Consider the following 11,338-nt stretch of genomic DNA (forward strand, 5'->3'; position numbering starts at 1 on the left):
AGTTTTTGTGGTGATGAAGGGCAGATGAAGGGCTGATAAACAGCCAATGATGAACACATTTCTCGAAAGTGCAGAGCAAGGCAAAGCAGATGCAGTGATCCTCAGGTCACCAGAGTGTCAGCCAGAATGAGATGGGAGCAGCAGGTTCAGTGAAATGCTTTGGTTCACTGCTTCCCAGGAGCGTGAATCCAGTCTCAGACTTAGTTGAGGCTGCTGTAGTGGACACACAGCAGAGAGGAGTCCCAGTCTCTAGACCCAGAGCTCTAGAATAATCAGAACAGTCCTTGGAAAAGTCTTTCAGTCATTAAAAACACAAATAAACAAACAAACAAACAAACAAACAAACAAAAAACAACGTCCGAAATGCCAGGCCATCCGAACTGCAGGGCCGAAATGAACATAGAAGCAGCAGCATTGGTCAGCAAGGTAAAAAGTTTAAGAGGAGCCTGACAAAGAGTTTCTAAGTTTGCAGTCTGAGAGGAACCACACTGATTACTAATTAATTTCATCATATGGAGAGAATAAGAGAGATAATTTTATTCATATAGGATATCTGAAAATGATGCGCTTATAAGTTGAATATACACTCATTACTGTTGCCATCCATCAACACAGACAACCAGTAAGATACACTTACAATTGTAATATTGATTAACTAAATAAAATATAGAATCCCTATCTGTAATTAAATCTATTAATAAAGCATTCACCTGGTTAATATCAATGGGGGGGGGGGGGGGGGGGGGTAATGTTTTTGAAAGAGTAATAATAATGATAATATTGTAGGCAGTAGATCCAGTCTTAACTCACACTGAACTATATAGCTTCAAAGAAAATAAGTTGCATTGCATTGTGTGGCTATGTCCATGCATATCTATCAATCAATCTTTGTTCAAGCTGCAAAATCAAATTCAAGTCAGTTTGTATGTGACACATTATTCAGTTTGTAATTCAATATGTCTAGAATCATAACTATAATGGAAATATCTCACAGCACCACCAGTAGCTACATAAAATCCTTGATTTTTGATCACACACTGCATCCATTAGCCGGCACACATACCCTAAAATCTGTTTAGGCCAGCAGAGGAAAGTGATGGAGTCAGGGTGTGCCTCAGAGCTGCTGCTTCAGTGCATTAGTGGGCTCCTGCAGGCCACACGATCCATGTAGACCTTGAGGAGCACTAATTCCATTACATAATGCCAAGATCCAGCTCTAAGTGTGTGTGTGGGTGTGCACTTTGTGTGCCTATCAGTGTGTGTGGCATGGTGCCAGTCTCTATCACTTTCACTCTCCCTCTAATGATTCTTTGGAATTAACAGCGCTCACTCATACTGACTTTGCTAATGACCTGTGATGAGTCAAATGAATCATTAGTACTATCTAGGTATATACTGTATGTAGGTCAACTGTGGAAATTATATGTGTGCTTTTTTAAGTGTTGTGTATTTTAGACATCCCTTTTGATGTGAAATTGTTCTGGTTTGGGATGCAATACAAATCTCAGAAAAAAACTCATGTTCTCTTATTGATGTAAAGCAGGTTGAGTTGAAATGAAAGTCAGCAGCACAAAGCAATTTGAGAGTGTCGCTTAGGCAACAAGCAATTTTTCCTGCAGCATTTCGTGTGTAGCTGTAGGTCTGTGCAGCGACTTAGACATCATCGCCGACTACGGCATGTCCTCATCCATCTCCTCATCCCTCCATCACCCTGACGCGTGAGGTGACACACAGTTATCACCACGGTAACATCAGTCACGTCAGACCACCTGCCACCTGACCCCAGGGTCACGATGAACTTTTCCAAAAAGATTTACAGTTATTTTCCCCTCCCTCTACATACCGGGGATTCACACTGGTCTGCCTTGCTAACGATGGTGATGCAGGCAGATGAGCTGCAACTTGAAGATATTGACGACTGCGTGTTAATCTAATGGGTCATTGGTAAGTGACTCTCTGATCCAATCAACATTCAACAACTGTTGCTAGTGTTGCAAAACAATGCAAAAACTAAAAATGTAATCAGTGCTAAAGTTACAATATAATACATTTACGACTTTTTTTGCTTCACAGCTGGCTCATGGTTTGAGTTCAAAAGGTAGTAATTTCAGTGCCATTCTTGGAAACTCTAAACATAACACATATAAACTATGCAGGATAGTGAAACAAAGATATCAAACTCAAGCTACTGATTCTTAAAAGGAAAAACACTCTCCAAAACCATAATTATATTAAACACTAAATTATTAAATCAAACCATTTAAGCTGTAGCATTTAATACAGTATTTGGGGGGTGGGGGGGGTTCTGCCTTTATCACAGATAGTACAGAGATGACAGAAAGGGAGAGAAAAAGTCCCTAGCCAGAATACGACAGGGGATGTTGCAGTTCATCATCTTAAACTAAGAGGGTGCTCCCAAAATGTAGTTATTTTTACCCAGTTAATTAATCGTCCGCTTTTCTAGGGAAAAGGTGTAAGATCATGGAGTGGGGCTAAATAAAGAGATTTGTGACTTTTCAGAGTTTCTAGAATACCTTGATACAGTCTTGTTAGAACTAAAATATAAGATTAATAGATTTTGTTTTACTTTATTGTATAACATTGTATGACTGACTTTGAGTTTAAATGACTTATAGGCATGGCTCTGAAAAGTATCCACCAATACTTCATCTGTCCATAAGATGACATACCTAGAATATGAAAAGCACTGACCAATTTCTACACTGTATACTGTATTTAAGGAACTTATGTATCGATATTGCTCTGAAAAGTACCAACACTTTACTTTTTCCAGAATATGAAAATAATTAATACATGTCAACACATTTTAAATTCACAAAATAAAACATCATTCAGCCCCACTAGTTCCACACAAAAAGAAAGTGGCATCTGAGCCATCGATGTATTATAAGAGCTGGTTAGTCGCCACACAGCCATCAGCCATCAGCCAATTTGTCCCAGTGGCCACTTGCAGTATTTCAGCCCAAAAAGCATATCCCCTATATACGATCACTGTAAAAGATACATCTGTAAAACATTTGACAGGACATCTCGAAGAGCAGACGAGGTCATTATGACTCTTTCTATTATGGATTTTTGATCTATGAAGATTTTGTGTTTATAAAACTTTCGTTGTGCCGAACTTGCAGGTGGGGCTGCGTATATTCAGTGGGCGAACACGACACACAAACTGTGCGCCATAGGCCAATAGACTGAATGGGGGAAATTTTTGGTCCAGTATCCAGCTCTTATAATACATCCGAGATCTGAACACACTGCTCACAAACTCAGATCAAACTAGGCAGTGCTAATCAAATATACTGTAGGTCAATATTCTGTTACTGCAATACCTGTTTCTTAGCTAAAATGTTTAGCTCTAATGTGAGATTGTTTGTGACCCAACCGCCATCTTGAAAACAGACGCAAAGAGCACAGAAAGGAACTCACATGTACTAGCATGCATGAGAGGCTGGACCAGCTATCAAAACAAAAAAGAGAGAAGTTCGGATTATAACAAACACGATTGGAGTGTGACTTCATTCTCTGCTCAGGAGGCCATTACATTACTAAAGTTGTTTGCTGACGTCTAGTGGGGCTGGATTTTGTATATTGCACCTTTAATGTACCATAATTCCAATAACACAGCTGCAGTGAGTACCAAAGTTTTGCATTAATAAAGAAAAATGACTTTGCTGATATTCATCAATGGTGTCTGAAGAGGCATACTAAAATCACTTTGATCTCCACATCAAAATATGTGACAGTTAAGATAGTTAAGATATGCTGTCAAAGAGGCCTGATAGATATCGACCCTCATACTTCTATTCTGGAATCTTCCTGTGTTGTCGGGAGCAGGTACAGATCCGGGGCAACATCAGATACAGTATCGGAGCAGGTGCTCAGCTAGTACACAGTAGTGGTGTGTAGATAGATGGGTAGCTCTGGTCTCAGATGCAGTGTAATCCTAGGCTTGCAGGTAAATATAGCCTGTGGCTGCTTCGGCCTCGGCTGAGTGCTGCTTTGCTCTGCTCGACCTTGGCTCATCCGACTCTCCCTTTACTCAAAGTGCTTGAATAGGCACCGGTCTACTCTATTACGCTTATTACTGTTGCCTTACAAAAATAATGCATACCATGTCTCTAAACAGCAAGATTTTCAAGAACCATTGTAAGATCCATTGTAAAAGGCTTTCACTGTATCCTGTATACCACCTGAAATCTTATTCAATAGTACATTTTAAAATATCCAACATGAAGGTATGTTGAGATATATACATTCACCAAGTCATTTATTAGGAAACCTGTGCAAACTAAACTGAAAATCTACAAGCTTCATAACAGTATGGCAGAGCTGTTGTAATGGATTACATTAGATTACACAGGTGTTCCTAATAAAGTGCTCAGTGAGTGTTTATCTTATAGCAGCAATACAGACAGCAATGCAAATCTAATTTTAGTTAGTTTTTTATTTCAATATTGAATCCACTAAGTGTGTTGAAAGGGTTGCTTATGGAAATTACACTTCTCATATAGCCATAAATAAATAATGTGTACGTTATATTATGACAGTAGCAGAAATAGGAAAGAAACAGGAGACAATGCATCTAAACCACTTTTAACACGAACAAGCAATAAAAGCGTTCTAACTATCAACCAAATGGCAGCTAGCCTCACCAAACTCCACTGTCCACAGAAATAGCATTCATATGCTAACAGGCTAAAAGGCGCTGAGCCTGCTGTCTGATTCTGGTACATGATTGAATGAATCTGACAAGCCCTGAAGCCCCCAAGCCATATCTTTGGTGTACATCGCTGGTAGTTAGTTTGGTAGCATATAAAAGCAGAGTTGGCAGAAGAAGGCCAGAGCTTTTGTAATGTCATACGGCAATTTCCTGGAAGTAGTGTATACCAGAGCAAACCCACTACAAAACGAACTCGTAAAAGTATCAGTAAAAGAAGAATTGCTGATACATTTTTTGCCAGCACTAATACAGTGAATCAAAGTATCTTTTCTTTTCAAGCCACCTATTTTGTCAAAATCTGGAGCACACAATGCTGTATTTAAACTGTAAGACTCGCTGAGTGCAAGGAGAACAGCAATGATTTGACAACTAGTTTACAAAGAGGCAGCAGCTAAATAAAAAGTGATACATGCCTTTAATCAGTGCTGCCATGTGTATCCTAAAGAGCGGTCACGTGCCAAATACATAGAGATTTGTCATGTGACTCAGGCGGTACAATACTCTTATAACTGAGGTCAATCAGTTCAAATGTTTGTGGATTTCACAATGTTCAGAGAAGCAGCTTATGATAAGATGGTTATTCTAAAGCATAGTTGAGAGTTTTTCAGCTGTTCTGTGCAATGTCATGAATTACCTAAATGATCAATTAGTTTGCATCCAATGCTCTGGAATATTCAAATAACCAAATGGGGATTAATTTCCCTCCTGTCTAAAAATATTTGTAATTATTCATTCATGGAGATGATAAAACTTTTAATTACCAAAGTTAGAAAATGATTTCTGATGCCGTCGTCCTGTGAGCTGTTTTATTTAGGACAAAATTGGACACAGAGGAACAGAAAGAGGCAGAGAAACAGAGGAGAGTTTTGGCTAAATAGGGGTGGGTATCCATAAGGTTACATAAAAGTGGAATGAGATACCCTGAAGCCTTGCTATTTGACACACACACACACACACATACACACACACACACAGCTCATAGCGAGTAGAGCACACACTATCCATTAGTAGATCTTTGGATCCATTGTATTAAGTGCACGCCTGGAGGAAACAGAAAAATGTACAAGCCTGAGGACTCGCAGGCTGAGCTACTACAATAAAAAAAGGTCCCGGATTACTTGATCCCATTGGCTACAAGGAACTGAGAAGGCACCCAAACAATCACTAGCACAACTTGAACATGACCAAGCATTTTCATGTAACTTCCTCATTTGCATTATTCCAGGTTTAGCACATGTCGTGACCATTTTTATTTGATCACAGCCTTATAATTATGTGTAAAACTGTTCATAAATAATTGATTATTGATAGTTGAAATTAAAAAACTTGCACACTTGTTGCTGCAATTCAAAAGACCAAATCTACTTCTGAGTCTTTCGAAATTGTATTCTACTTTAATTGACGTTTTAGTAATTGTAGCACAAATCAATGGCAGTCATAAGGTTGTTGTGACTAGTGACCAGTAAACAGAGAGCAGTGGTCAATAATGTGAGACATACAGTACTGACCACAGTATGGTCAGATAGATCATGATCCTTGGTATAGTCTGGGGCTATAGGCAGAGACAGTAAAATATAATCCTGCTAAGCCTTGTATTGCAGTTAATTCCACATGTGACACAGTACGAGTTGTTGGGCAGTCTGTCGCCACTGTTGTCAACATGAGTCTGATTAGATTTAGCTTCATTTAAGACCGCCTGCTGACTTTATTTCTCGATAAGCAACTAAGGTAACTATTTTTTGTAAGCTAAGAAGAAAAATATTAATGTTGACTCACAATGCATTTGCAAACAAGATGTCAGGTCTGATCACAGTGACTCCTTTACACAACATGGCACCACTCACCCCCATGCATAAAACTAAAAACCTAGCACATGAAAGTATTTAATATTCTGGTTCACTTCTGTGACATCTCTGCTCTTGTTCTCCTGTCAAAGATGATGTTTTCTCAATTTTCAGCTATGTGAAGAAAGACATAGAGGAGAGTCAGCGTGTATGACAAAGGTCATATCTATTCTAAACCTGGGATTTTGTAGCTGTATGGCAGCCACCTCATCCCGCAGAGGTAGCCGAATGCCCCCGCACTTTCTTAGCAGATTTCCTAACTACATTACTGTCCAGTCTATCCAGAGTTATGATAGGATCTCTGCAGGCACTGTAGTGGATGACCTTTGTGCAAGGGGAGGCGCAGAGAGGAGAGATGCCATGCTGCCGAGTTTGATTTACATCGAATGGAACTAATTAACATCTCCAGAACATTAAGACCTGCCTCTGCCTCCTCTTTCCCTCTCTGTCTCTTTGACTTGCTTCCTCACTCCTTCTGCGTGCAAAGCCACAATCTACTGGAGGAAGAAAGACACATTCAGAGAGAGATACGCAGTGGACAGAGAGATAAAGTGCCAAGGTTGAAGATTGAGGTGAAAAAGAGGGACAAAGGCCACTTAAACAGAAGTAGTGAACCAGAGATTCAAAATGTACATGATTTGTCCATAGTTAATAGTATTACTAGAAAGCTTTTAATATCAATATTATTGTAAATGTAATGCTTATACATTGTAATGAGAACAATAATAACAACAATAAATCGATATCCTTTATTTTATATTGATATTGTGTGTGACTGGATTCACAGGAGTTCTGCTGATGGTATTAAGGCACAAAGTAAACATTTCCACACAAAACTTGTTTTATCAACAAAAATAACTCTTCATTCACAGTTAGCAAGGCTCATCAACCTCTCCTCCTCAAAACAAACCCTGTGCCGAAAACAGAAAGTGACTAGATTTATGGGAAATGCGGTTTTATAATGAGAATTAAGCTACCGATCGTCGCCCTTCCCTGGACCGTCTAATCAAAACCATAGATCAAAATAACCAAAATGACACGTCATTGTATCCATATCACACATTCAGGTGAAAAACACTATGAAGAAAGCGAACCGCTTCTCATTTGCTGACGAAAATAACTCTAAAAGACCAAGCAAAACCATTTCCAAATGTTTTACATGAAAGTGGAGGACTGACTATTCCTTGAAATGGGCCTTAAACTGAAATCTTAGCCTAAAGCATCAAATAGTTTGTTTAACAGAATCATCTGAGAAGTCGTCCTTGGAAACTCTTTGGAGAAAGGCAAACACTTTCAATGATATCTGACAGCTGATTGGATGAACCATCTGTCAATCACTGTCTACAACCATCTTACCTTACAGGACAGCTGGATTTACGAGATCATGCGAGAATCCTCATAGGACCACGTTTGGTCTAAACCGCTGGTGGTTTGGACACAAGCGCATAATTTGAAGCCTGACAATATGGATTCTCGTGTGATCTCATGATGTCGTGATCTCATGATGTCATGATCTTGCATATCCAGCTGTCTTGCAAGGTTTTTCAGTGATTTCTTATTTAGAATTAACAAGAATAATTATTTCTTATTACGTTAAAAATAATATACGTAGAAATATTTTGTCAATAAAATTAAACTATCCATAGCAACAGCAAATCCTTTGGACCAAGTATTCTGCCTTACAGGATCAAACAAGCTAAGAGAAACTGTTAAATACTTATTTTTGATGAGCTGATAAATCGTACTTGGGCTTGCATATTTTTTGAGGTGCAAAAGTAAACACACTGTACTGAGCCAACTGACATCGAAAGTGGTTTTGACCACAAAAGACCATTAATGTAATCTTGATAGATTTACAGTAAAATGAACGCAAGCTAAGTAGTGAATGTTATCAGCACAAAGATCAGTGGATGGCTAAGTGCAGTAGCATGAAGTAAACACTTACAATGCTATAATATATCTAGATTTTGTTTGCATTGCAGTGACTATGGGCTCACTAAGCTCACTTTTTTATATTTTGATCAGTGAAAGTGACAAACTCTTCCACTTAACTCTAAAGTTTAGACATTTATGTGTACCATTTTATTAATAGCTTGTCAGAAAGGACTTTAACAGTTATGGACTACCTAAAACCACCAAATGATCAAATTAACTGGGTAGCTAATACACAATTTTATGTATAAGATTTAAATGTATTCTCTTGTAGATCTTTCATTCAATATATAGCATCTTATGTTATATATGATTTTATAACGTGTTAAATGTATATACAACGTCAATATGCATGATGAATACATGATTATTCTTCAGTAAGTTCCATACCTGACAGATCAAGGTACTTCACAAACCAAGATTACATACAATAATGCAAAAATCTTGGAAATACAATTTCACCATTAAGTAGTCCTGCTCTTTGCAACATTGGCCACAATAGTGTAATGCAGTCAGTTAAAAGTTATTAGCTATCTCGCTATAACCAGTTTAGCAAAATGTATACAGCTTAATACTAATCTCTGTAGCCTCACAATATCCATCTTCATCTTTATGTCTGCCAGCCCATATTTTATGTTAGTTTTTAGTGTGGTAGATAATCAATAGTGAAGGCCATATCACTTAAATTGATAATGTATTTTGAAAACTGAAAACCAACTAAAATTGATTATATTACAATAATGATAAAAATTAAATAATACTGGAAAAAAATACTTGAAGAAATACTACTGCAGACTGCAAGAAGGGATAACAGTCTACAACTTACTGAAATTATACAGCTAAGTTCACTTTTTTACATTTTTAGTTTGTAACCAGCAAAACAGACTGAATACTCCTAAAACCGAACTGTATGGCAAACAGCTTTGCAAAAAGGAGAAAAAAATCTGCTACACGCCGAAGGAATGATAAATAAATTAGAGGAGAAAAGAGATTACGCTCCATGAGCATCCCAGCTCTCTCTGCAGATGCATTTTTTTTGGACTGGCTTTCTTCCTTTGTGTTTCTTTCTTTCTATCTGACACACTCTCATTCTTTCACACACACTCATTCTCTCTCTCCCTCTCTCTCTCTCTCTCTCTCACACACACATACACACACATCTCCCAGAGTTAATATAAAAAGACCCGTCTATCCTCTGCTGCTACTCCACATCAATATGTGCCCACAGAAATATTGCAGGAGGAACAGAGAACAATTGGGAGCTGGCATTGCAATGAGCACTCAATCTCTGCAGAAGGCATAATACTCTAAATTTTAAAAGATAAAATCCATAATAGTTTCTTTAATCCATTCAACAAGCATCATTCATACTATAATCTATTCTCATAAATCATTTAAGTGCTGGCAAGTCTGAGTGCAAGGGTAGTACAACCCTAATAAAATCTGCACCTAAAGGCACAGCCAGAGCTGGAGAGTGCAGGGAAGAAGTGAGAAGAGGGGTGAATGAGAGCTCTCGTGCCCACAGGATGTTTTGTATGTTTAGTTTAGTTTAAATGTGAATTTTCTACAATCATGAACATATATTTCTGGATTGAACAATAAAGGCAGCACAAGCATGTCACAAAAAAGGGTACACAGAAGGGTTGAAATTGCATCTATTATTAGAGTGTAGCTACCTCCATCTTCCCCTCCATTTTATAGCTCCCCCAATAAAAAGAAAAAAAACAGTAATATGGGGGAAGACAAGAGATGTAAGACCAACAACAGCTTTGTGGGAAAGACTAAAGAATGGAGTTAATTCACCTTAATGCTGATGTGATTAACAGCATAAAAATGCGTAGGCTAAATGTATGGGCTGCACACTGTGTATTAATATGAATGAGCTGTGCCAACAAAAGCCTGAGATCCCCAAAAAAAGCTTTACATGAGAAAAGAGAAAAAAATGACATCGCCTGCTAGGCTGTTTAGTCAACAGCCTGTCATGATCACACATCCACTGGCATAACAATCATCATCAGCCTGCTTTTCCACCCGTCCCCCCCACCCCACACACACACATACACACACACACATTAGCCACATATCTGACCGGGCAAACACAACCTGTACCAGAGCGTATGTGCTTGACTGGTTAGCCTGCACACACACACACACACACACACACACACACACACACACGCACGCACGCACGCACGCACACACCAGCTGAGGCCGCGAGACCAACTGTGTAATTATACATGTGTAACTGAAACCTCACCAATCTTGCACAATAGATGCTGAGAAAGACAGAATGCTCGAGAGATGAAGACAGAGAGGTGGAAGGGAAGGGGGTGTTGAATGGGTGTGAGAAACACCGTCACCTCCCCTGTCTCCTGAGACAGCCGGCCATACCTTGCGCCTGCGGTCCCTGGATCGATTCCTCTTTTTTATCTTTTCCTCCTCCTTCTCCCTCTGCTCCTGGGCGGCGGCCTCAGCGAGGTCCTTGGTTTTGCGGAGCTGCTTGGCGGCTTGCGCCATGGTGCCGCTGCTACTGCTGCTGCTGCTACTCCTATCACCGTCGCTCCAGCCCTCCTCTCGTTTGCACTACCACCAGTCGTCCCCGATTCGTCTTTCTGTGTCCCTCTGTCCCCCAAGCCCCGTCACTTACTACGTCTTCTTTGGTGGCCACCACAGCATGTGTGTGTTTAAGGCAAGCAATGGGAACGTCTGTGTCCAATTATTTGTGTGTGTGTGTGTGTGTGTGTGTGTGTGTGTATGATGTAGATGCTACTGCAGCCACAAGACAGCCTCCAGCAGCCAGGGAGAAAGATGCTACAGCTAG

The 11,338-nt window shown here is 39.4% G+C and overlaps 1 protein-coding gene across 1 annotated transcript in view; it reads right to left on the reverse strand.

Moving 5' to 3' along the window:
• ank1b (ankyrin 1, erythrocytic b) overlaps positions 1-11,034 on the reverse strand; it is a 69,150-nt gene extending 58,116 nt beyond the window's left edge. The window contains exon 1 of the mRNA XM_062434909.1: positions 10,909-11,034. Within this exon, the coding sequence (XP_062290893.1) occupies positions 10,909-11,034 (126 nt within the window). The remainder of the gene's footprint in view (positions 1-10,908) is intronic.
• Positions 11,035-11,338: the final 304 nt, after the last annotated feature.

This window comes from Scomber scombrus, chromosome 15 (genome assembly GCF_963691925.1).
Source record: "Scomber scombrus chromosome 15, fScoSco1.1, whole genome shotgun sequence".
NCBI classification, from domain to species: Eukaryota; Metazoa; Chordata; class Actinopteri; order Scombriformes; family Scombridae; genus Scomber; species Scomber scombrus.